The sequence below is a fragment of the Pleurodeles waltl genome, chromosome 6 (genome assembly GCF_031143425.1).
Source record: "Pleurodeles waltl isolate 20211129_DDA chromosome 6, aPleWal1.hap1.20221129, whole genome shotgun sequence".
NCBI classification, from domain to species: Eukaryota; Metazoa; Chordata; class Amphibia; order Caudata; family Salamandridae; genus Pleurodeles; species Pleurodeles waltl.
This window is the reverse complement of record NC_090445.1, coordinates 613,562,901-613,590,247: the sequence shown is the minus strand read 5'-3', so window position 1 is coordinate 613,590,247 and position 27,347 is coordinate 613,562,901. Positions and strand designations below refer to the sequence as shown.

Here is a 27,347-nt window from a genome sequence, read left to right as displayed (position 1 = left end):
GTGCAGTGATAGGTCCATGTGCCGCAACATGTGACCTGTGGCACGACGCCACACCAGGGAGAAGAGAGTGTGGCACAATGCCAACAAGAAATGAGGAGAGGAGTGTGACAGACCGGTCACACCACAGATCAACTCCATTGCAGGTATGAAAGTGGAAGGAAGTAGAGTGACAACTGAGGACTTGTGCGAGCAGATGAGGAGGCATCCATCAGTACAAGACAGTCACCGGGGTGAGCAGACGTCACTGAAGACAGCGATGCGGGTGGTCCCCCACGCTTCCCAGTACGACCGACCTGTCACCTGTCACCGGCTGCTTGGCTGTGATGGCATCCCTGACGCCGACTGCACAGGCCACACAAGACCCGCCGTGGCCACTACGTCCATCAAGTGGTCCTTCCGCTGACGAAGCCGCCGCCACCTGTTTGATCTGCAAAAGGATGAAAAAACATCATCATCATGATGAGGTGCATCGCCCAATCATCGAAGGAGGAGCACAGCACCACCTGAGTGGAGACAGTCAGCAACAAGAACCAATGCTGACAAGGCATGTCTGGCAACGTAGAAACTTATCATCTGAACACTTGCCATGAGCTCCGTGAACCAGACGCCTGCCGGTGAGAGCAGACCAGATCATTTGGACCATCCACCCTTGGGGTCGCACAAGACTAGGACGTGGCCCTGTTGGGAGTTCAGAGAGACTCCTTTGGCGTGGCCGACGTTGGCCCGCACAGCCCACGCAGTCCCGCCGCAATCCAGGGACAAGGGCCTCCAACAAATTCCTGTGAGAGCGGAATATCGCAGAGAGAGAATGCATCTGAGACAGCTCCACGTCAGGCATCCGGAAGCACAGAGGTCTCATATCGAGAGACTGGTCACCTGAAGACTTTGCACTATGGCCAGAGCACCTGAATCCGGATGGCTCGAGCAAGCGGACCCTGCATCAACAACCCTTGTGGCTCCATGCGAGACTAGGATGTGGTCCTGTAGGCTGTTCCTCTGAGACGTCTTTGCTGGGCCTGAGATAGGCAAGCACAGTCCACACAGTCCTGTGGAAGCCCGCGAAAGGGCCTCGAGGAGACTCCTGCTTGATGGAGGTCTGGCACGAGAGGGAAGACTGCTGCTGCTCTGCCGCTGGACTTCCAGGCGCCCCAGGCCGTCACGTCATCTGCAGTCTTAGGAGGTAGACAATCTCCAGAGTCAGAATACCGTCCAGAACTGTGTACAGTGGACTCCCCACTGCTCCAGATGCACTCGCATCAGAAGCTGTAAATAGACTTTGACCACATGAGCCCAGGCAGGACCGGATCGACAATATCCAGCGAACTGTGAGGTCGTGGACAAGCGACTGAAGTATCTGGACTTCATCCACACTGTGTTCGTGCCCAGCTGTACCTGGTTAAATTATGGACTTGTGTGGAGGTGTCCGGGTGCTCCCAGCTGCACCATGTCCACTGCAATTCTGCAGTCTGCCTTTTCGAGGCCGAGAGACCGATTGTGGTGCTTTGTTATTGTTTCTTTTACAGGTTGGACTTTTGTTTGGTTCCTCAATAAAGTTTGGGAGGGATGTAGAGTCCAACTGGACTCATTCTAGTGTTTCTGTCAGCCACTCTGCTGAGGGCTGGTCTTACTTGTATAACCCACACCCACCCAACACAGGCGTCACCAGTCAGGTGACCCTGCCAATAAAAGGGGCCGGGCGCATGTGCCTGAGGCCAGTTTATTACCACCCTACCAACGTGTCTGCGTCACCTTCCTTACAAGCATGAGGGCCTAGGGCCCCACATTACAGATACGAGGCCTAAATAACAAAACTTAACTTTTAACAGGTGTCTATCATTAATTTTACTGATGGGTTTTTCTTTTGTACTGTGATTGACTATCAATGTGCCATCACTTGACCGAGCTTGAGTGCCACCTCTGTTTAGAAAAAAAAAAAAAAAAAAGGTTTTCACTAAACCAGGAGGAGAGGTGAGTGTAATGGACTACTAACTCCCATGGATACGAATACCCGATCACTAGTGCAAGAGCATAGAATGGTGAACAACACACTTCTTAAACTGAGCTTCACAGATGGTGAAATGCTCGGAAGAGAGCATGATACCCTTGACGCACCGGTTTTTGGTTATGGTATAAGTATTTATGTTCCTGGTGATCTGCATGCTACTTCAGGGCACATTATATACTGTCTTGCACAGACATTATTTCAAATGTGTAATGAACTAGTCTTTGTTACTGTTTTTAAAGTCCATTTTTAAGAGGTATTTTTTCGATAAATCAGAGCTTTTCTTTTATTATTAATGCATTTCATATTCCTTATTGAACACCTTGATCTTGCTTTTCTCAAACCATGCACACTTCTTGGAGTAAAAGCTCAGTCAGAAATGTAACTGCAATGTTCACTCACCGACATTACTAGTGGGAAGCGGATGTCAGTATTTTAAAGGAAGCCCAACCGACGTGAGTTTATCCAGATGGGCCTCTCAAAGTCCCAGAAGCTCCCAATCATTTCAAAGGTCCTCAGTGGTTTTTAACCTGTACATGGAGCCCCTTGGAAGCGTTCTCATGAATAACCACAACAAATTGCTCCAATACACCAATTACACACAACTCCACTTGCATGTAAGCTGTGCTCAGATATTCAACGACTCCCGCGCGGTTTCCTTCCCAGTCCTTGATGTCCACTCCTAACAAACTCAGTACCATGAAGGTCTAATATCAACAACTTGCCAGATATGATCTTTGGCGGTCGAGCAATAAAACTGAAACGAGGAACTGTAATGGAATATGAATGAGATTGATAATTCCCAATAAAGAAGATTTTGGAGTACAAGAAGGACCGGTCTGGGACTCATATGACCGTATGAATGTCAGTTGTCTCGTTGAACTGAGTGCTGTGGTTGTATTGTTCTGATCCTTGATGGATTTAACTCCCAACTATGAACTAGTCCAAGACAATCACATTCTGCATCAACTCCGCCCTCTCCCTCAAAGAATACATCACCATGACGACTAGACAGCAAAGTACCAGCTACCTCCGTGAAGAAAATCAACCCGTTCTTCCATGAAAGGAATTTCAGAGCCGCCATCCAATCCCTTAAACTATCACATCTGGGTGGAGGAAACACTCTCAGCCATTGGCCTTCTAGACTCCATAGCGGGTCTCCCTGGAGTATATATCAGCTAGACTTATCAAATATTTCACAACATTCAGCTACCTCACTCTCACCATAATGGAACTCTACTGACTGTCTCTGCAAGCATGCACAATCTTTAAAACCAGCTGCACGCTTTACAAGGCTGCCAAGAACACAATCCTATCTGCCTGACAAAATAATCACTCCCAGTGGGTTTCCACAAACCAGGAGACAGGACATCACCAGACTGGAGACTAAGAAATTCAAGAAAGACAAAAACAGGAAAGAAGCCTTCCCCATCTAAGCCAGAATCTAGAACAATATACATGTAATAAGCATAACTGCCCAACTCCTTCTCTTTGGGAAAGAGGTGGATACTCACTTATTGAAAGTACACGAGTGACTGTGGGAAGATCCCTTTTTTAAGCCTTCAGTGTTCCTCATCTCTCCTCTGCTCCTCCCTCTATATTATTGTAAATCATATTCTCAGGGCTTCGCTTAGTATCACATTTTACATATTCCAGCGAACATACATAGAAAAAACTCTCTTACAAAAATGTACATCTAAAAACAGTGGCAGTTACAGGGGAACGTAGCACGCGCTGTTGACTAAAATCAGATGGATTGGTCTGTTACTAATTTGAGAAAAGCAGTCACATGGCACTACGAACCCTCTAAGCTCCCTTCAAAACGTTGCTCTCACAGCAAACAGCAGCTCTACACACTTTAGGAAATGCTACATTCATAACTATGTCAGGGCGCTCACCATCATCCACCGGGTCTCGGAAGGATCCTGACCGGGTCATCATCCCCTTGGGCCTCTCAGCCAGCGAGAGGGTGCTGCCTAGTGGGGTGCCGCCGTATAGCTCGAAGGTTGCGTCCTGGGTGGGGATGCTGTTGGATCGGGAAATCCTTGGCGCTGTGATAGAGGTGGGGCTCACTAGAAGGAAAATGAGAATAAAAAATGCCTTGAGCTGTAACTGAGAGAATGCATCTCGAGCAAAGATGAACTAGGAGACAGCATGCCACAGTAAGTACTTCAGTAATAAAACTAGTTCTGGAGTGGGCAACCTCTGTTCTTCAAGGCCTATTCCCTATGTCAAACTAAACCTTGACCTACGTTTGTAAAAGGGCGACAATAAACCTAAGCTCTCTCGCTCTTATGTTCCTGCCAGAAAGGCATCCCAACTGGGACATAACACAAGCATATTGTTCAATGTGTTTTGAGTTCCTCCACCTAGATCGCTTGGTCTACCGTAAAGTTTGCCCTCCTGGGAGTTTGCTGGGTTCTTTGTTCACATAGGTTCTCTTCATAAACAAGAACACCTTTGGCTGCTTTCATTGTAACGGCTTTGTTTCTTTTTTTTTTTTTTTACTAACCACTTCACATTATGTATTGTGTCATGTAAAGCTATCTTCCCTCTACATTGTCATTTACCAATAAACAGCTTTTGACATAATCCATACTCTCTAAACATGCTTTTACTCTCTAAACATGCTTTTTTCTTCCGATTACTCTCTCCCATGCTTCTTATGTATTTCAGCACTTTAGTCAGTCACCTTGGTTTGTTAAACCTCCTGCCTTGCTCGTTTGTTATGGTATCTACAAGGCTTTCTGGGTTCGGAGCGCTTACTCACCAATCCCTCTTTCTCCCGCCATCTCTTTTGGTTTGCCTTATTTTTAACGATACAATTCTTAATGTTATTTCCTTTCATTTCTTCTTTGTGGTCTCTATAACCCTATTTCCCACTGCCTGTCTACAGTAGATCTGTTGACGTTGTCCCGCTGCTTGCATCTCAAACTCCACAAAACAAAGTCGTACTCTGCGTTTATCACTCTAGTTCTTCTCTTCCACTATCCTTCTATCTCGCCCTCCTCTTAGCTACCATCCATATCAACCTCTGACATGTAACTCTGAGGTATCCTTTGTTCAGATCGGCACTTTCTCTTCCACCTGCTGAGTTTTACCCAGTCATCTTAAAAGTCACTGAAACGTTTAGCCTCATTCCTGGATTATTGTTCTCCTCCTGGGTCTTCCCACCTAACTCTGCCAACTGTCTGTCTATGAAGAGAACATAAATACATTTCCCCTTACCAAATCTCCCTTTGGTGAATCCTAGCATTTCATGTTCTGAATCTGCTTTCCCAGTTTGCTCATGCCTTCCCTAACATATATGTTTACCTGTCCTAATTCAGGGATATACTCGGTCAATATCTTCTGCCATTCTTTGCAAACATGTCGAACAATCGCCGTCAAATCTACCCTCCAGCACTTCCTCCCGGTTTAGGTGTGCATCTTTTCCAACCATAAAGCTAAGAATCTGCTACTCATTCTCATTCACTCATCTGTAGAAATTCACTTTTTCATTTTGCTGGTAAAAGCAATCACTGCTGTTCACCGGCCAATATTCGCTCGATTACAATTGGGATTTATGTCTAACCCGTATTGTGGTTATGTGATTATGTAAAGTAAATTACTACAACACAAAAAGAGTATTGGTAGTAATACAACCCCACACAAACTCACGTACATCAAAGAACTTCAAACACAAAGTGTGTGATTCAAAGTGTGAGTAAAGTGGGGACCAACATGTTTCTGCCCTCTCTAAGATCCTAAGCAGTCTGGGGCATTCTTCAGGGTCAAGGTTCCCTAATACGTGAGGACCTAGATAGATATGCTAGACAGTGAGCAAGTAAATATTCAAATGCACACGGGGCCTACCTGGTTAAACTGTAGAGGTATGGCCCTATGTAGACAAGGTGGATAGCCTCTAGTCTGGTAACATGCGGAGGGGAGTTGCCCCTTATAGTCGCACTTACTCCAAAGGCGGCATCTCGTTGCTCCACCTAAGCGTTCCGCGTCCCAGCTGCTTGATCCAGGGGCAACTCCCCTCCGCATGTTACCAGACTAGAGGCTATCCGCCTTGTCTACATATGAATTATTAAACTCAAAGGTGTCCCCACTGTTCTTTTAATCTTACCTACAAACACTTATATTAAATTATTATATCTAATAGGTGAGTTGCATGGTAATTTTATTATCTATCTCACCTTTCAACTGGATCCCTTGATTTATCCAGGAAGATAACATTTCAGCACTCCCTCAGAGTTCTTTTAACGAGGTGGAGTCTGCCCACGTAGTACTATCTTACCTGGGTGGGGCTAGGTGGTCATATGATGAAGCATGGCACTATAATGTGTGTGAGACCACCTAGTCCGTAAACGGACTCCCTCACACACTTAACTGCCTCTTTCAGTTCCTATTTTCATGAAGGTGATCGCCTCACTGGCAAACCCTCAGCTTAACTAGGCTACAGGAGACCTGTCCTTGACATCCCCCCACACACTTTGTGTTTGAAATTATGTAAAGTAAAACAAAGTTTAGACATTTATTGCTGTGCATGGACACAAACATTATAAAAAAAAGTTAGAGCTATAAAAAGAAACTGACCTATGTTAGTTAAGGGGAGTTTTGTAGCAGTAGCGAGAGAGAGTGGAGCGGGAGGAGGCAGCGCTAAGGAGTCCTCTGATTCTTGAAGTCCTCCGATGGTATGAGAGTGCCGCCTCTCCTTTGTCTCGTCTTGCGAGTGAGACTGATACCTGCAAGAAACAATCAGCGGTCACCCTTGGGAAACATCCTGAACAACTATGTCCTAAACCACTACTTGCCTAAACCACTACTGCTAAACAACTAAAAAGTCTCTACAACGAAGTACTGAACAACTACTGTCTAAAAAACGATTTTGCCTGAATAACAATTGCCTGAACAATGAATTTTAAGGTAAGTTTTTATTTTTTTTAATGGTTTATTAGTTGTTTAGAATTGATATATAAATATATCAATTCTAAAGGATTATTAGTTGTTTAGAATCTATGTGTATATATATATATATATATATATATACACACACACACACACAAATATATATAAATATATATATGTATCAATTCTGATCAACTTATATGTATGTTTTTCTTTTTTTTAATGGTTTATTAGTTGTTTAGAATGTGTATATATATATATAACAACTAATAAACCATTAAAAAAATAAGAAACACTTACCTTAAAATCTGTTGTTCAGGCAATTGTTATTCAGGCAAAATCGTTGTTTAGACAGTAGTTGTTCAGTACTTCGTTGTAGAGACTATTTAGTTGTTTAGCAGTAGTGGTTTAGGCAAGTAGTTGTTTAGGACCTAGTTGTTCCATCACATATTCCCCCACCCTTTCATATTTAGGTTACTTTTTTCTGTCTGAATCTGCATTAAATATGAGACCCTCCTTAATAATCTATCCACCTTCTTTGTTAAAAATTGTTTATTTTTATATAAATAACATAACCATGTACATTTGAATCGGCTAGCCAATGGGGCTAAAGCCTTGGATATGGAAGAAGCAATCATCTGAAAACTGAAAATCTCTCAAAACAGTGCTACATTTCCAAGAGCCTTTGTCTAGGCTGCAAAAAGCCATACAAATAGGTCATTAAAGAAAGTAAACAAAACCACCAAATTCACATTATCCCATTGATGGTAATGACATTGACACTTAATACACTGGACTACTGCTCTGTAACGGACATTTAACCATTGTGTAAACTTTTCAGGCAGCATTTACATTTAGGATTTGGGTTTTGACAGCACAGCTATCAAACTGACTTATTGCTTACAATATACTTAGACTGGGTTTTGGAGTCGCCCCTTTCACACACTGCCTTTCTTCAACCAGACTCTTTCAGCCATCAGCTTGAGAATTTGTCAACTACGTCTTGTCTGAGCCCAGTGGAGTAGTCACATCTCAATCAATGCTTTTTGGTGTTTGGGTGTATCCTTCCACTTTCACTCCAGTGCTCGCATTGTATAAGGATCTACTTTACAACAATAACTCATCAGTTGGCTTACTCCTGTGACACACTACAGTGTGCTAATGCTGTGTGCACTATTAACTATTGCAATGATTGTTTCGTCAGTATAGTCCGACACTTGAATGCCATTGCAACCAAGATGTTTTTAATATAACACAAAAGGGATAATGCACCTCAAGTCTGACATGAAGTAACCAACATATTTTGAGTGCTGCAATCCTACAAATGCTTATGCTATGGCAGTTAAAATCTTGAAATTTAAGACACTCAACAACAGGATGTTTTTACAGCGCTGCCAATCCAACTAGGTACTGAACTGCATTGACCGCAGTCAGTGCAGTAGATAACCAAATGGACTTTGCAAATGTAAGTGACTTCTGACATGCAGCCTTGCCCGTTACTCAAAGACTTGCGTCCGTTAACAACATTGATGCTGTTCCTCTGGCCTCACCTGTAGCAGCTTGATTCAGGCTTACTGCGGTGCTGCGAAGAGATATCACACCAATTAGAGCGCAGCAAGTGGAACCAAACGGTACAATGGTTGCGCCAGTCTCAAAATGTTTGACAACTGCAAGCTTCAGTGGAGCCGTCTCCTGAGAGAGTCTGGTCTTTGATTCAGTATTGTAATGCCGCCAAGACCTCTGGTCTACCCTGATTCAGAAAGTAATTCAGATCTGGAATTAACTAACCCCTGCTACAGAAGAATATCATCAATGCATCCATTATGGAGTATCTGCGCGTGGACGAGCTGCAGCGAGCCAACAGACCATGAGGAAAGCATTGAGCTTCACTTGTGATTTACTCATGTCAGGACTGTGCAAATTGGACTATGTATTTAAATTTCTGGAGAGTGGCTGCTTCCAAGCTACCCCCATTTCAAAACGCCCTCCAACATCTGCCACTGCACCTTGGCAAATTCATCTGCGGCATGTTTCCATTTCCTAATTGCAAGCTCAGTCTAGACTTTGTTTGGCCACGTTATTTATTGTCAGCATATGTGACTCTTTGTCTGTGCTTCATTAAGTCACTTTTCTAATGTTTTAGTCGACATTAGTAGATGACATTATTTTTTTACACTTGGTTCCAGGAGGTTTTCGGGACTATGGACTCTCTGTTTATGCTTTACTTCCAACCTCCATGGATAAATTATTAACCTTCATGCAACCCCAGTGCTCTTGCAAACTATCCTGTCAGTACTCTGTGAATCAGGTGAGGTAGTCATTTTGTTGTGTATTTTTTGGGCTTTGAGGTTTATTTAGCTTCTGATTTTGAGAACTTTATTTGCAACCTGCATGCGAAGTCGGAAGTAGATGTGCCCACCATTTGTCCATCGCTTGCTATACTAAGCGCTTTATTTTTCATTATGTTCAGTCCTATAATAGAGCTGCAAAGACCAGGTGGGTTCTGCCCTTGCTGAAGCGGAGGCTGGTTCGTGCCTGTAAAGTCGTCTTCAGTGTAGAGGTACCAGAAATTGCCATCGGTAGCAATTGAAATAAATAGCACTCTTCTGCTGGAAGGTTTTCCGGTCTGGAACTGACCGTATATCAGTATTTTCATTGTGAGCAGTTACTTGTTCATGCTTTGAATTAACATGAAATGCCTATTTATTTTACTTGATTCCGAAATACTGGCACCCACTTTCCTACCAGCAGGAGCAAGCATCACTGAGACATGAACACACACCAAGTATCAATCTATAACCGCGGTTCACCTGATGTTTCAGAAACTGGCTGTTCACACCCTCTTCTTCATATGGTGGCATATAACATGCAGAATAAAGCAAGGTTCATGAAAAAGGAATTAGCTTCTTTGAGGCTTACCTGAACCCCTTCTTGGGCAGTGTATTCCTGTCTCTTTGAGCACTACAAAACATTCCAAACAGGGAAACAAGCATCAGTCGTCGTGGGTGCAGAAATAAAATAAATGAAGGAGACTATTGACTCATAACATAGATCACCCATCATCGACTTGTATTGTTAACACATGCTAAGAACATGCTTCGTTTACCCATGATTCTATAGCAACACTTCTTCTGTGAAGTGAATGTGCACTATTACCATGTACAGCAAAGGAGAGATAAAAACCAATCAAGAACTCACAACCCCCCTACCATGTCAACTGCATAAGTCTAGTGGTGCGAGAGCATCTGATGAGCTTTACGAAGAGTAAGTTATGAGTTGGGTCACTCTCTCTATTATGGAACCAACTGCACAACAAAATAACGTTAAAGGGCAAATGCAGAAGATGGAGTATTTTTTTTAAAGGCAGTTTGATTTTGCATTAGTAATAGCAAGAGCTACATTTGTCGATTGTTTTTTTGTTATTGAATCAAATGTTACACTCATGGGCATTTTGTCACTAATTTCTAAGGTAGAATAAGACTACTGTGGTCAGTAATTAAATAATCCACCGATTACACTCTTTTTGCACGTATGGAAGCCAAAAATCTGCTTTGATTTAATAACTCCAAGACGCAGGGGCTGCCAGAGAACAAACACAGAGCACCTCTAAACGTCACGTGACAGTAAAGCCCATGTTTACATTGTCATAAACACTACCAATGACAGTGTGAACAGTCAAAATGACTTGAAAATAAGCATCCATTATAAGAATGGTTTTTCAGAATGTAGCACATGCTGTAACACAGCAGGTATGTCTCCCCTTACCTTAAGAAGTGTGGAATTTATGATTATTGGTGCAGGACTTTGAGAAAAATCTGCTACCTTTCAGTAAAAAAATATTACAGATTGTAAATCACAACATTGGAATCAAAGAGGAAATAGGGAAAGCAATTAACATTTTCTTGACATGGCAATATTTGACTCATTTTTTTAATAAAAAAACTTCCTCTACTTTTATCAATTAGTAGTAAAGGGAACGTAGCATGAGAGGGCAAGTCATGTTGCGAATAGACAAAATATAATTCTGGTTAGGGTGACCAAAATTATTGCACCAGACCAATTTATTACTTGAACAACATCCTAGGAAATTGGGGGGGGGGGGGGGGGGGGGCTGTAAAGAACGCAACAGTTTTATAAGCTATGCACATGCCTTCACCAGTGGAGCAGCTAAATTTTTTGTCACCTACTACATTTTAGGTAATGTGTGCCCTGTATGTGCTCACCTTTCCAGCTGTGTGGTCTTGAGGCTCCCAGTCCACCCCGCCTCGCTGGAGTCCTCCTCGCTGGAGAGCGGGGTGGCCGGGCTGATGTAGGAGCTCGGCACACTCATAGGCATCTGCAATGATTCCATACTCCGGTGCAGGCCAGAGAGTTTTGGGTAAAGCTTCAAGTCTTTGGGCACTGTAAAGCCACTCATGAGCTCCAGGCCCTGAGAGAAGCTAGCAGAGTTTATGTTAAGGACAGGGGCAGGACTTGGTGTCAAGCAATTTGTCAGGAGAGTACCCGCAACAGATGCCACAGCGGGGGGAAGGTCGTGCAGTCGGCTTGCTGGGGAGTCACCAGCAGGGGGAAGGTCAAGGCTGTTAGAGTTGATTTTATCCAGGCTGGCCATGGATGGGGGTTTGCTGAAGCCTTTCACTGTCGCTCTGTGGAAGGAACAAAGTAATGAAGAGAATAAGTGAAAAACATTTGTAAATAAACTAGCAAAGCTGAAAAAGGTAAATGCTGAAGACATAATTCAGAGCCACTGTCAGTCATCAAACCATGCGAGAGGTGCAGTATAACCCACCCATGTAACAACTCTTGCCACCCTGCCACATATCAAAGCAAATCCCCCCCACACGAGTCAGGGAACATGGAAAAAACATTCACTCACAGACTGATAATAAATGCATGTTAAGGGGAAAGAACAATCCAAGCATTAACATATGCTCTGGCTTAGGAGCTCTGGTCTTTAATAAGAAGCAGGATGCAGCTGCAAGAGCTCCCAGTTTGCGTCCAAAGTACAAAACTAGTAGATGAACATTATAATATCTGTTGCCTGTATGTCAGCCTGTAGGGTGTTGCTTCAATACCACCAGTTCCCTCTAGTTACAATATTCCACAGCGACAGAAGAAACAGATCTCACAAGTGCCTCCATTCCCCAAACCCTTAACATGAAGTGAGACTTTGGGTGCGATTATGAAAAGGTAAAGAACAGATGGAGATAATGGTATATGTAGCTTGTAATGGCCTTTCAACCACATTTTACTATTAAGTTGTCACACTGTATATCAGGTTCACTGAAGTATGGTTATTAAAATCCTGTACATGCCCATAAGACCCACGAGGTCACCAGATTTCAAGTCACCTCCAAGTTTTATCTACAGCCTGAGCAGGCCTACGATCATAGAGACAACAACCATGAAACCAGACAATGAGTATTGCCACCACAATTAGGTTGTGGTTGTCTAGTGACTGGATTTTGTAAAGTGTTCTTGATACTAACAGTGAGGGTGAGCTAGCAAGGATCAATAGTCCATAGGGTTTGCATTCCTACCTGAGAGGGGTGGTCGGAACGACCTCAGAGACTTTGGGCGATGGCTGGTAGCACACTTTGGTCCCCATCTCTGGGGAAGAGATGGGCTTGAGGGGAGTGCACTCAGAGTCTTGAGCTACAGCTTTAGCCTTGGCCTTCTCCTTTTCCCGGTCCGTCTGGTTTACCGGTGTTACTGCTGCCCGACCACTGCCGATCTTGGAAGGCTCCTTCAGTCTGGATCCTGCTGTGCCGCCTTGCTTGGTGCTGAGGAGGCTTGGGTCAATATTGCTGCTGACGGGCCTATTGTTGTTCCGCCCACCTGTCACACTCATGCAGCTTGACTTTGCCGGCCGTGGCAAACTACGATACTGAATGTTTGAGCGAGCTCCAGGAGACATGAAACCTGGTTCGCCACCATTTGAGACATCCAGGCTGGTCTTCCGCCCACCACCGACTGGTTTGACTGGGATCCCTGAAGTCTTCTGCTGAATTTTGCTCATCGTGGCCGAGCCTCCTGTCATTACAGTGGCTGTGCCAGTGGCGGGTGGTGGCTTCTTGTACCCAAAGGAAGCAGAGGAGGTAGAAGGTCGTGCAATGCCGGAGGGGGGCTTCTTAGCATCTGCTGTCCTCTGGTCCCTGCCAGCATCAGAGGAAGAGCGTTGAAGTCCTGTGTTCTTGACGGCAAGCTTTGTCTTGTCAGTGGCCTTGGCTTCACTTTTGCAAGTGCCTAATGAGATTAAAACAATAAATTAACAAGTAGAATGAAAAACATTGCTTTCAATTAAAATGCTAAGTCCAGGAGCAGGACAGAGAGAGACAGTGTCCCTAACTGCCCACTGTCCTAACTCGAACCTCTCAAGGCACTGGGCCAGTACTCCATAAACAATCTCATCCGGGAGGGAAACCACAAGGTTCACAGACAGAATGTTTTAAAAGTGCAGGGAACAATGGAGTAAACTTTCTTTCAGTATCTTGGGATGAGCAAGGCTGCCAAAGACAAACACAGGGACACCTCAGAGGCGCAAGAGACACAGAAACCGACACTGCAGCACTGTTTACAATGTTACAGAGCCTAAAATCCGACAATTTAAATACCGCATCGGCATCAAGGACCAACAAGCAAGCACGGAAAAATGAATCGTGGTGAAAAAATAAAAGGTAGACAAACGACAAAAGTTTTGAAATTAACAGCTAAGGTGTGATGAGCATTGTATCTCAAAGTTAATGCTAGTAGGTAAAAACTTGCCTTACTGAGAGGAATGAAAGGTGTTTGGTGGCAGTGAAATCGTATAGCAGGAAGGTGGGGTACAAAGGCTACACCACACAGGCAGGGAGGCCGACGACCTGCTGGCTATCTAAGTTTGCTGCTTCTCAGGACAGAAAAGAAACACAACCCCAGGAGTGTTGCCCAACTATCTGTATTCACTCATTGAATTACAAATATTTGTTATTCGACATCTTACAGTCAGAAACAGTGAGCGGACTATTGGCACCAAAGGCAAAAATGCACTTTTATGCTTCTTTCTTGTGGTACTGTTTTACTGTACCTTACAGACTCAAGAAAATATTTTTCCTTAAGGAATGAATTACAGGAAACTAAGGATACCCCAACAAAGTAGTACTTCCGGTGGCTGAATATCTCTGCCAGAAGCTCCTTTGTCAAAAATAAATTAAACTTGCCTTAAAAATAGAAAATGTTTAGTTTTTCGCTGAAACCACCCAAGTTAAATAGTTTAAATGGTCAGATTCTTGCGTTTCTCAGCAGGGGGTCAATACTTTCATGGGAGAGTGCCAACGCTTCTCAGCAGCAAGCAGGTACTCTGGTGGTGAATACCTGCATGCCTCCATGTATATGTCAGGCACCGGGTACTATATAAGCTTTGGTTAGGATGAACATTCTTTCACGGTTGAGGAGGTCCTTGGGGATTCATTTCTCGGGTGACTGTAAAAATTGGAATTTAATTTTCAAATGAATGCTTGAAAATGATAGGTTCGTCACACTGGGTAAAAATGTAGGATAAGGTAGTGCGTCTGCTGTGAATTATTCAGCTCTAAGCGTAAGCGTTAAACGGCTGGTGGATCTAAAGACTTAGACACACTTTCGTTTCATCTAGACTTCTAGAAAGAAAAAAGCTCATGATTTTTTTCATGCACTATTGAAGGCAGAAAAGGAAAGAAGCCGTCCTAGTGTCACAGTACACTCATTTTGTAACCTGCGCTGATGCTAAGCAGGACTGTGAAATATTTCACCTACTCTATAATTTCTATGATGCAAAAGTTAATGCAGAGGGTCCTATAACTAATTTGAGTGATTATAACCACCCACCTACAATACACCCCCAAACTCTGTTTCTGTTTTAACAAAATACAGCTTTTATAAGAATGTCAGAGTTAATTAGAGGTACTAAATAAACCAAGAGAACAGACTGGCAGCAAATGCCCTTTCACCACCATAATGAAGGGAGAGTCAGCACATTGTGTAGGTAATGTGCCTGAAATCGCTTGCTGAGTGCCACCAAAATTAGGAATAATCTCCTTTAGTCCAGGGCATTCTATGTGAAATTGTGAATAGAAAAGTGTAAATTATTGCTTGATTTTGATTTATGGGTGAGGGGACTGGGTCTTCGCCCAATTAGAACTCTGTCCCACTTTCAAGCAATGACCTAGGAGTGAAACTTGAAAGTCACTCTAACACAGTAGTTGAATGGATAATCATTTTTCTTTTTAAAAAATGTTAACCTGTAACGATCTGTTTGTGGCATACAGTCTTGTAGATTCACATGTTCTGCATACTCCTGCCATCTGGTGTTGGGTCCGCATGTTAGCAACTTATTTTTTATTTTTATTTTTAAGAAATCTCAGTCACAGGATGTGATGTGACTCTAGCCTTGGTCCGCAATGCATCAACACACTGGCTCAACCCAAGATTGTTTTGAACTAAGTGGGTGAGTAGTGTACGTTGAGTGCAGTGTTGAAGACAGATTGTGTTCTATGAAGGCAGTTAAGGCAAATGGAAAACATCTGTGGTCTTCGCTTGCTTCCAGGGAAGATGGTGGTCCTATGAGATTCTACTGCACTACATGCTATGAGTAGATGGGTCCAGAGTAAGTAACATTTTCATTCATAGTATGTGTGGCTGTAGATAAAAATGCTTTGCACAGATTGTAATGGAGTCCCTCTCGAAAGCAGTGGCTAACAAGCAGACTATGTAGATGCCTGAAAAAGTGTTCTTAAGTTGGCCAAATAAGGCCAGTTGAGATACTAAAACATCCACATAATAATGCCTGACAAAGGTATGTGTCATTCACCGAGTAGCAGGGTGTAGATATCAGTTAAAGGGGTGCTACCTAAAAAAGGCTAGGGTGGTGCCATCTTTTTGCATTAGCTGGCTATAGGACTGTGCTTTTGTATCAATATAACAATTCACCCAAGGGACTGATTAAAAGTGGTACTGTCTTATGTGTCTTGGAAGAAACCCAAAGTAACACACTTATTCAACAGACCAAAATTAATTACAAAGGAAGCAAAACACAGTACTGATATAGGCTGCATCTTGTAATGTCAGGGGAGGTGGGTGGGTCGCTTTTGAGCCCATTAAATTCTTCATGCTACAAAACTACTCCTACTGGTAAGTAACCATTATGTTTTGCAGCATGAATACTTTTATAGATCCACATGCTGCGCATTAGATTATGTAGCATTATCCTATCTCTTGGGTTGATTGGTTTGAAATGTTGATGTGTGGGCCAACAAGTGTTGTAGTACCTTTTGTCCCACCTGTGCCTCCTTGTTCTGCTGGATGTCTACACACTGTTTTGTGAAGGTGTGTGGAGATTACCAGGTTGCAGCTGTGACGATTTTGTTAACAGGTACGTTTCCAAGGAATGCAAGTGTTGCACTGTTCTTCCTGTTTCAGTGCACTCTGGGGCACACAGGTAATGTAATTCCTGCTCTAATGTATTAGGTTTGTATAGTCTCCACTATCCATCTTGCAATCGTTCCCTTGGTCACTGGTGATCCCTTGCTTGGTCTGGCAAATGAGCTGAATAATTGGTTTCTTTTACAAAAACTTTTTTTTCCAGTAGATAGTACATTAGTGCCTTCCGTATGTTTCATTAGTGAAGGGCCCTTTCGACCTGTGTCTTTGGCTCTTGGAAGAAAGCTGGTAGTTATAGGCTTTGGCGGACATGGAATTGTGTCGCCACCTTTTGTAGGAACTGTGGATTTGTTCTACTTGTGGGTTTGCAGGTACGTTTCGTGGCTTGTCTGGCTCACTAACTGAGTAGAGATGTGATTGCTATTACAAAGGCTGTTTTCAGGGTTAGAGACTTTAAATTAGCGTTGTGCATAGGTTCAAAAGGCTTGGTTATCAATTGTGTTCGCACCCTGTTTATGTTCCACATTGGGGTTGGTACAGTTCTAGGTGGTTTAACCCTTTTTGAACCTTCTATGAATTTTTGTGCGACTAAAAATGTGAAGAGACCAGGCGTGGCCCGTCCTTTAGGGCGGATGAGCCACGCCCCCCCCACCTTTTGCCCCTCAAGAAGAGTGTCTGTCAGGCTGAACAAAGGTCAGCCTGACAGACACACTTCATTTTCAGCTGAGCCAGCCACGAGTGAGACATGCGCGATTTGCGCAGACTCCTGGCTGCCTGAGCTGAACTTTGCTGGGCAGTGGACGTCACAGCTCCTATGGGCGTGACCTCCTAGGCTCAGCAAATGTGCCTCAAAGCCCTCCCCTGGGTGATGAGGAAAGCGTCACCCATTAACACTCACCGTGGGCGCTTCAGGTTTAAGCCCTGAAGTGCCCAGGGCGAGTGTCAATCAGTGACACTTCGTCACAGAGTGGGGTGGGGTCAGCAGTCTCACTGACCCCATCCCACTCTGTGACGAGGCTGGGACCTCGAGGCTGAAGGTAAGTAAGTGTGTGTGTGTGTGTGTGTGTGTTAATTGATGTGCGGGCATCTATGTGTGAAAGAATGAGTGTGTGTGAACTTTTAAAATGAATGTTTGGTGCATGCGTGCATGTTTGAATGTTATGAGTGTTGTTAATTGATGTGTGTGCGTGCGTGCGCTTCCCGCCCGCCTCACTCCCTTCTAAAGCTGCCGGCCGCCACTGGAAGAGACTCCTTCTTGATATACCTTTGGTAAAAGCTACTTTTACTGCTAGGTGTACCTTTAACAACATGCATGTCATCCCACTGTCTAACACGCATGTAAGGCACATTAATATAATTTCCTGTTCTGTCCCTGTTCCCATCCCCCTGTTGTCTGTGCACCACTGGATGCAAGAAATACGGTCTTCATCTCTAGATAGTTTATGTTTCACAGTATCCATGTTGTTCCATAGTCCTCTGAGCTTTAGCTTGCCTGGGTGCGCTTCCGAACCCTTGTGGGATGCATCCATCATATGGTCACCATGGGGGTGTTGTTTTGAATGGTATCCCTATGATCACATTTGTCAGGTTCCACCATTTTACCTCCCATTGTACCTTTGCTGTGACAACCACTAGATCCTCCCAGCTCTCTGTGACCATCAACTGCAGACCCATTCCTGAATGGGGGTCATACGCAATCTTGCATGTGTATGAGTGGGATGCATCACGCCATCATGCCCATCAGCATCATGACAGTCCTCTGGTAAAGGGTAGTTTGCTCTGCAATTGACTCCGATTTCTTCCACACTGGATATGCTTGTACTGTCCTTGACTTTATGGCTGCTCTAAGGGCCACTATCACTTGTTCCGGCTGTGGTGAAAATGTGTTGTGGTTTATTGTGAAACCAAGGCGTAGCAGTGTGGTAATCACCATATGCATGTCTTTGCAGCATTTTTCTTTTGATTGTGCTTTTACTAGCCAGTCATCTAGGTATGATAGACATAGATTCCTTACATTCTTAAGTGGGCTGCTATTGCCGCAAGACCCTTTGTAAATACTCTTGGTGCCAACTTTATGCCAAAGGGTGGCACCCTGATTTGGTAGTGTACCTGGTCTAGAATGAATCTGAGATACTTTTTGTGTCTTTGGTTCATAGGTACATGTAGGAAGGGGTCCTTTAAATCTAAAGTGGCCATATTTTTCCTTAGGGGTGGTATTACTCCTTGCAGTGTTGTCATTAAGTGTTGAGTTTGTAAGAACTTGTTTAGAAATCTGAGGTCTAGGATTGGTCTTAGTGTTAAATCTTGTTTTGGGAGCAGAAAATATAGAGAGTAGATCCCACCGCCTGCTTCTCCTAGGGGAAGAATTTCTACAGCTCTTTTTTGGAAAAGCTCTTTGACTTCCTTTCTTAGTTGAGTGATTTCTTGTACCTGGATGTATTTTGTTTTCATGGTTATGTGTGGAGGTTTCTTGAGGAGTTCTACACAGTATCCATGATGTATTATGTTTAAAATCCAGTTGTCTGATGTGATGGTCCTCCACTCCTTTAGAAATCCCTCTATTTCCCCCCACAGGTGTTTCCTAGTGGGGTTGTGTGATGAGTCACTTGCCTGTTGATCCTACTCCTCCTCAGGGAGGTTGTCCTCCTTCTCTTGTCTTCCCCCAAAAGAGCTGCCTCGCCGGGTGTTACCATTGAGGGTGCAATGTTTGTTGCAGCTTTGGAGCCTGATGCTTTAGGGCTGCTGTTGCTGCTGCCCGGATGCGAAAGCCAACTTGCCTGTGGTCCTTCTGTTTGAGGCCCATTCTCTTCTGAAGGATCCTCTGACCTGGAGTGCCCACATGGCCTTCACAGTGTTGTTGTCCTTTTTCATCTGTTTCGGCTATCTTCTACTGTCTGTCCGAACAGTGTCACGTGTAAAGGGCATGTTGATTATTAAGGCTTGCACCTCTGTTTTGAACCCAGAGCCAGGCATGTCTCTTAAGCATTGTTCCAGTACACATCTGCCTACTGGCGCTGTCTGCACATCCAGGGTGGATTTAAGACAGGTGTTGGTAATGTTCTTGCCATCCTGTATGACACTCTTGACCCTTTTGTGATATTCCTCAGGAAGATGCTGAATTAGGCCCTCTATCTCATTCCATTCCTGGTGTCCACAGCAGTTACAAAATGGGCAGGAGGTCAATATCCTCTATTGTGTGGCTGCTTCTCTCTCCATTTTCCTTCTCAGCCGATCAAGCCTTTTGCCTTCCCTCTCCAGTGGTGGCCCCAATAATGTGGGGGCATTATTTATTTTCCTTGTGGAGAAGATGATTATCGGGTCTGTTGAGATGTTGCTCTTTATATACTTGGGTCCTGAGTGGAATATTCGTACTTTTTATCCAGTTGCAGTGTTACTGCCCTTGCTGTGGCCAGTTCTCGGAAGGCCTCTTTCCCCTGGTCGAGAATGCTAGGGAGCATTGGCAGGCGCAGATTCACCTTTTGTGGGGGAATTAATGTCTCCAGTAGGACGCACTCTTCTTCTTTCTCCTCTTCTAACTGCACTCCAAGTATCTGCAGCCCCTTTGATGATGCTGTTGTAAAAAGATAGGTCATTGGGAGGTAAAGGCCTTGAAAGATAATTTTCTACCCCTTTCTCTGGGGGCTCTCTAACAAGATCCTGGTTTTGTTTGTTGTAAAAACTGCTCTTTCTTCACCCTTAAGTACATAGACTCCTCCTCTTCCTCTTCATATGGCTCTGGGTTTACAGGGGCCTCCATGCTTGACTGATCATCCATTGATATCGATGGTTGTCTAAGGTTTGGTCGGAATGCAAAACTCTCTCATGGAGTCATCAAAATCCTTTTTTTCTTTGAAGCAGGGCCACAATTGCAGCCTTCACTTCTTTTGCTCGACTTCATACGCTCTTTGTTAGTCACTGAGCACTGATGGTGTTCTTTTTTTATGTCAAGGGCTCTCCTGGCATAGAGTTCTTGCCATTCTCTTGTGCTCCCTAGTGAGCAGGTATCTGCATTGAATGTCTTCGACAACTTGCCATCATCGGTATCCATTGGTCACGGCCTGTGTGGCTCTTCCTGCTTGTGCTGACCTTCGGTTGTCAGATATTTGGATGCCAAGGCCACCTTCAAGGACCTGGAGTCTGAGGACGTAGCATCTGTGCCTTTCTGCGGTTTCGTTACCTTAAGTCTTTTCCTCTGGGTGTCCTTCACAGCCTTCCTCAACATATTTTTTGGTGTCAGCTGAGGAGACTTTGATGTCCGACATCTCCTCGTGCTGTTTCCACCTCCTCGATATTCTACTCATCGTTGCTGGATAAATTGAGGTCACTGAGCAATTCCTGCATCTTCGGAGCGCTCCCCATGGTGTACTGCTCTAGCCTCTGTTGATGTATCTAAAGTGTTTTCAGTGCAAACTCTGGCCCCGCAGCCCTCATCTTTGTGGTCCTAAGGCAGACAAAGGTTACAGACTTTTCTTTGCAACTTTGAAGTAGCAGTGGACTTAAAAGGGGTAAATTCCATTACCCTTTTCTGCCTCTGTCTTCATTCTCCAACCATGTGGTTCTTACCAGCGGGGTGCTGTGTCGAAATCAAGAAGGCTCCCCTTCTCGGCATTTACATTTTCTTGTGGTCTTCAGCAATTTTAGTTGATTTTCTGACTTCTAGTTTTCTTCTCATTCTTCAGAGCTCTTCCATCACTATTCCAGACCCAATGGTGGAAAAGTGAATCTGAAGATGGAAACCATGCGCAGGAACTTTCGGAGAGCTGTCTAAGGCCATACAAGAAATTAACTTACCACCAAGAAAAAGAAAAAACAAGAAAAAAAAAACCAAGACTATGTCCGGACCACTCGATGGCAGAATAATGCACAGCATGTGAGAATAGATGGTAAATGTCACTTACCCAGTGTACATCTGTTCGTGGCATGAGACGCTGCAGATTCACATGTTTTGCATTATCCTGCCATCTATTGTTGGGCTCGGAGTGTTACAAGTTGTTTTTCGTCGAATAAGTCTTTTTGAGTCACGGGACCAAGTGACTCCTCCCTTTCGGCTCCATTGCGTATGGGCGTCGACTCCATCTTAGATTGTTTTCCCCGCAGAGGGTGAGGTAGGAGTTTTGAGTATATTAGAGTTGCCCATGCAATGGAGTAGTAAAGTATGTACCTAATGTCTATTAAAATAATATTTATTCACATATTTACAATTTTCATGCAACTAAAAACGGCTACAGGCTACCGGGGAGGTGGGAGGGTGCATGTGAATCTGCAGTGTCTCATGCCACAAACAGATGTACACTGGGTAAGTGACATTTTCCATTCAGTGGCATGTGTAGCTGCAGATACACATGCTGTGCATAGACTACTAAGCAGTAATCTCCTCCAAAAAGCGGTGGTTTAGCCTGTAGGAGTTGAAGTTGTCTGAAATAATGTTCTTAATACAGCCTTTCCTATTGTGGCTTGTTGTGTTGCTAACAAGTCTACACAGTAATGCTTAGTAAATGTATGAGGCGTAGACCAGGTGGCTGCCTTACAAATTTCTGTTATTGGTATATTCCCAAGAAAACCCATTGTGGCGCCTTTCTTTCTAGTGGAATGTGCTCTTGGTGTAATAGGTAATTCTCTTTTTGCTTTAATGTAGCAAGTTTGAATACATTTAACTATCCATCTGGCAATGCCTTGTTTTGATATAGGGTTACCTGCATGAGGTTTTTGGAAAGCTACAAAAAATTGTTTTGTTTTATGAAATTGTTTTGTTCTGTCAATGTAATACATTAGTGCTCTTTTTATGTCCAATATATGTAAGGCCCTTTCAGCTACCGAGTCTGGTTGTGGAAAGAAGACTGGGAGTTCCACAGTTTGGTTTAGATAGAATGGTGATATGACCTTTGGTAAGAATTTTGGATTTGTACGAAGAACCACTTTATGTTTATGTATTTGTATAAAGGGTTCTTGAATAGTAAATGCTTGTATTTCACTCACTCTTCTAAGTGATGTGATAGCTATTAGGAAGGCTACTTTCCAAGTCAGATATTGAATTTGACAAGAATGCATGGGTTCGAATGGCGGGCCCATGAGTAGTGTCAATACAATATTAAGGTTCCACGAAGGTATTGGTGGTGTCCTTGGTGGTATGATTCTTTTTAGTCCCTCCATAAATGCTTTAATGACTGGGATTCTAAAAAGTGATGTTGTATGTGTAATCTGCAGATAGGCTGATATTGCAGTGAGATGGATCTCAATGGAAGAGAATGCTAGATTAGACTTTTGTAAGTGTAATAAATAGCTTACAATGTTCTTTGTGGAGGCATGTAGTGGTTAAATTTGATTAGTGTGGCAGTAGCAAATGAATCTTTTCCATTTGTTTGCATAACAATGTCTTGTTGTAGGTTTTCTCGCTTGTTTAATGACCTCCATACACTCTTGTATAAGATTTAAATGTCCGAATTTTAAGACTTCAGGAGCCAGATTGCTAGATTGAGTGATGCTGGATTCGGGTGACTGATCTGTTGTTTGTGTTGTGTTAACAGATCTGGTCTGTTTGGTAGTTTGATGTGGGGTGCTACTGATAAGTCCAACAGTGTTGTGTACCACGGTTGGTGAGCCCAGGTTGGTGCTATGAGTATTAGTTTGAGTTTGTTGACCAGATAAGGAATGAGTGGGAGAGGGGGGAAAGCGTAAGCAAATATCCCTGACCAGCTGATCCAAAGAGCATTGCCCTTGGACTGAGGGTGTGGGTACCTGGACGGGAAGTTTTGGCATTTTGCGTTTTCTTTTGTTGCGAATAGGTCTATGTTTGGTGTTCCCCAGCGGTGGAAGTGATCCTGTAGGATCTGGGGATGTATTTCCCATTCGTGAGTTTGCTGGTGATCTCAACTGAGATTGTCGGCTAACTGAATCTGAATGCCTGGTATGTATTGTGCTATTAGGCGAATGTGGTTGTGAATTGCCCAATGCCAAATCCTTTGTGCTAAGAGACACAGTTGTAACTAGTGAGTCCCCCCTTGTTTGTTAAGATAGTACATTGTTGTCATGTTGTCTGTCTTGACAAGAATGTGTTTGTGGACTACTAGTGGTTGAAATGCTTTTAATGCTAGAAATACCGCTAGCAGTTCCAAGTGATTTATGTGAAGTAGTTTTTGTTGATTGTCCGATTGACCCTATATGTTGTGATTGTTGAGGTGTGCTCCCCACCCAACCATGAAAGCATCTATTGTGATAATAGCTTAAGGCACTGGGTCTTGGAATGGCCGCCCTTTGTTTAAATTTATACGGTTCCACCATTGAAGCGAGGAGTGTGTTTGGCGGTCTATCAACACTAGATCTTGAAGTTAACCCTGTGCTTGTGTCCATTGTTTTGCTAGGCACTGTTGTAAGGGCCGCATGTGTAATCTTGAATTTGGGACAATGGCTATGCATGAGGACATCATGCCTAGTAGTTTCATTACAAACCTTACCGTGTAGTGTTGGTTTGGTTGTATGCTTGATCTTACATTTTGGAACGATTGGACTCTTTGTGGACTTGGAGTGGCAATTGCCTTTTGTGTGTTGAGTGTTGCTCCCAAGTATTGTTGTATTTGGGATGGTTGCAGATGTGATTTTTGGTAATTTATAGAGAACCCTAGTTTGTGTAGAGTTTCTATGACGTATTGCGAGTGAAAATGACATTGTTGTTGAATGTTGGTTTTTATTAGCCAGTCGTCCAAATATGGGACTATGTGCATGTGCGGTCTCCTAATGTGAGCGGCTACTACTGCTAGGCATTTCGTGAATACCCTGGGGGCTGTTATTCCGAACGGTAGCACTTTGAATTGATAGTGTATGCCTTGCATTACAAACCTTAGGCATTTTCTGTGAGATGGGTGGATGGGTATGTGGAAATACGCATCCTTGAGATCCAATGTTGTCATGTATTCCTCCTTTTTCAGTAAGGGAACAACGTCCTGAAGTGTTACCATGTGGAAATGATCTGATTTGATGAAGAGATTCAGTGTTCTGAGATCTAAGATGGGTCCTAACTTTTTGTCCTTTTTTGGAATTAGGAAATATAGTGAGTAGACGCCGGTTCCTTTTTTGGTGATTGGGTACAAGCTCTATTGCTTGTTTTTGTAGCAGTGCTTGGACCTCTATTAGTAATAGGTCTAAGTGTTGCAGAGACAGTCTGCGTTTTGTGTGGCACATCTGGAGGGAATGTTGTGAATTCTATGCAATAACCATGTTGGATAATTGATCGGACCCATGCGTCTGTGGTAATAGGTGTCCAGTTTTGGTAGTATGTGGTTAGCCTTCCCCCCACTGGTGACAAGTGTTGGGGTGTTGTGACATTGAAGTCACTGCTTGGTCTGGCTTGGTTTGGTTGGTTGGAATTTTCCCCTTCCTTTTGGGAGTTGTCCTCTATAGGAACCACAAAACCCTCCCCTTTGGTATTGTGATTGATAGGTGGGTCTGGTTTGAGAGGTGGAAGGTTCAGATGTTTGCTGCCGAAACTCCCCTCTGAATTGTGGTTTCCTAAAGGTGCCTCTGGCTTGTGGGGAATAGAGTGCGCCCATGGCTTTGGCCATGTAAGTGTCTTTTTTCATTTTTTCAATGGCTGTATCAACTTCCGGCCCAAACAACTGTGGTTGATTAAACTGCATATTTAACACTGCTTGTTGAATCTCTGGCTTGAATCCGGAACTTCTCAGCCATGCATGTCTGCGAATGGTTACAGCCGTGTTGACAGTCCGTGCTGCTGTGTCTGCAGAGTCTAGTGCGGACCTTATCTGGTTGTTAGATATGGCCCGTCCCTCTTCCACTACTTGCTGGGCACATTTTTGGTTTTCCTTGGGCAAGTGTTGTATGATGTCTTGCATCTCGTCCCAGTGTGCCCTGTCGTAGCGTGCAAGTAGGGCTTGAGAATTCACAATTCGCCACTGATTGGCTGCTTGCGATTCCACTCTCTTGCCTGCAGCCTCGAATTTCCGAACTTTCTTTGTCAGGTGGTGGAGCATCTCCTGACGATTGAGAGTTTGCTCTTTTCCTTGCTGCCCCTACAATCACTGAGTCCGGTGTGAGCTGTTGTGTTATGAACACTGGATCTGTTGGTGGTGGTTTGTACTTTTTTTTCAACTCTAGGCGTGATAGCTCTTCCCTTTACAGGCTCCTGGAAGACCTGTTGAGCGTGCTTGAGCATGCCCGGCAGCATTGGCAGACTCTGATAGGATGCGTGGGTGGATGCCAAAGTGTTAAAAAGGAAGTCATCCTCCACTGGCTCTGTGTGCATTGCTACGTTGTGGAACATAGCTGCCCTGGATAGTACCTGCGTGTACGCAGTACTGTCTTCTTGTGGTGACGGCTTGGTTGGATAACAGTCTGGGCTGTTAGCGGATACTGGTGGATCATATAAATCCCATGCATCTGCATCATCCTGGGTCATCCCAGTATGTGTGGGTGACTACATTATAGGTGTTCCCACTGGTGACAATTGTGGTGAGTGTAGTGGGGATGGTTGTGGTGAGACCATTGGTGGTGGTGGTGATTTGTCTCTAACCACTTTTGCTTTTGGTTGCATTTCTGTTTCCTGAAATGCAAGTTTCCTTTTCGATTTGAGTGGAGGTAAAGTTTGAATCTTGCCAGTCTCTTTTTGGATATGTAACCTCTGTTGTTTATGGTCAGGTTCTTCCATACCTAACTCTTGCTCAAAACGATGTATTTTCTTGAGTTGGCTGGAAAGTCCTTGCTCTTCTGTAAAAGAGCTTCTTTTCAGCACCGAGGCTGCTTTTTTCAGTACCGAAGTTTCTGCTCTTACAGTCTTTCTCGGTTCAGAGGAGATTTTTCGTGGTTTGGTTGATTCAAACTCTTGGTGTTGAAATCGTTCGGTGCCGGATTCTCGACCGGTGTCGGAAGTCTTCGGCAACTCCTTGGCCTTTTTTGGTGCCGATGTTTGGACACCTTCCTTTCGGTGGGTTGAGCCATGGCCTGCTGGCGGTGGCGTCCCCATGGCCTTAAGTGTTTTGGTGTGACCCTGTGCTATATAAATACAAATAACCTAGGAGTAAGTGGTGCTTTCCATGCAAAGCTTAAAAAAAAGTGATTTTACAATTCCATTCACACACGGCCTCAGGGCCCTTGGCACCATTTCTGCACCACTAATGGATGAACTCTTGCTTCCTGGGCAGGAAAAACATGACCGTTTTTGAAGGTGGCAGGCACATTGAACAGGCATACTTTGTTAGCAAGTGGCAGAGGACATGAAGTATAGGCTGCTTAACCTTTCTCCAAATCTATCATAATAGACCTCTGGAAGGTACTTCACCAGCTCCTCCTCTCTCCTCTGTGGCAACAGTCACACCTGGAGAAAAGGCCCACCAAGTTTGCAGCGTGCCAATCTGTGGCTGCCCAAAGTGCTACCTATTGCAAGACTATTAGTCGAGCAGTGCTACCTAGAAATCTGGAATATAGACCATTTGTAATAGCTTAAGGAAAGATGGCTCAGGTCCACTCAGTAAGACACATTTTAGAAGCTGTTTTATTGCAGTGTAGCCCAGGGAGGCCATTTGGTGGCAATCTGCGCCGTCCTGGCTTGTTATCTATCCACTTATGTTTATTTTTAAATATTCTCACAATGAAAATTAAGTATCTAGAAAGTTGTAAGAAGTCAGTGAGAGCCAGCTGAGACTGAACTGCCTTCCATGAAAAATGGAGGGTAAATGAGTGAGCTGATGATTGCATTATCTTTCAGAATAAGCTTCCCCGGAGACGAGCATTTTGCCTGCACTGCAACTTCACTCCCAGCAGGGACTCTTCTGCAGTGGCCTAAAAGTACTTCCATGGCGATTCTTGTGGATACCCTCTGCCTGTGGAGAGGGAGCTTTTTCATGGCATATATAACACAGCCAGGCCTTCATGCATTGCAGAAGTTGTTGTTTCTCCATTTTTATCGGTACACACCAAAAAGCAGCCATCTGGGGTGGGTGGGAGCACATAGGCTGCAGTTATTAGTCATTGTGAGGAACTTTAAAACCACTTGGGAACAGGTACAACTCAGAGTGAAAACAGAGAGAAGCAGAAAACAGCGCTT

The 27,347-nt window shown here is 43.9% G+C and overlaps 1 protein-coding gene across 12 annotated transcripts in view; it reads right to left on the bottom strand.

Moving 5' to 3' along the window:
* The window catches only part of NAV1 (neuron navigator 1), a 950,201-nt gene that overhangs the window by 219,441 nt on the left and 703,413 nt on the right, over positions 1-27,347 (bottom strand). For all 12 annotated transcript variants that reach the window (XM_069238908.1, XM_069238913.1, XM_069238909.1 and 9 more), the window contains 5 exons: positions 12,439-13,144; positions 11,122-11,544; positions 9,818-9,859; positions 6,587-6,735; positions 3,901-4,074 (listed from right to left, as the gene is read on the bottom strand). In XM_069238908.1, coding sequence (XP_069095009.1) covers positions 3,901-4,074; positions 6,587-6,735; positions 9,818-9,859; positions 11,122-11,544; positions 12,439-13,144 — 1,494 coding nt within the window. The remainder of the gene's footprint in view (positions 1-3,900; positions 4,075-6,586; positions 6,736-9,817; positions 9,860-11,121; positions 11,545-12,438; positions 13,145-27,347) is intronic.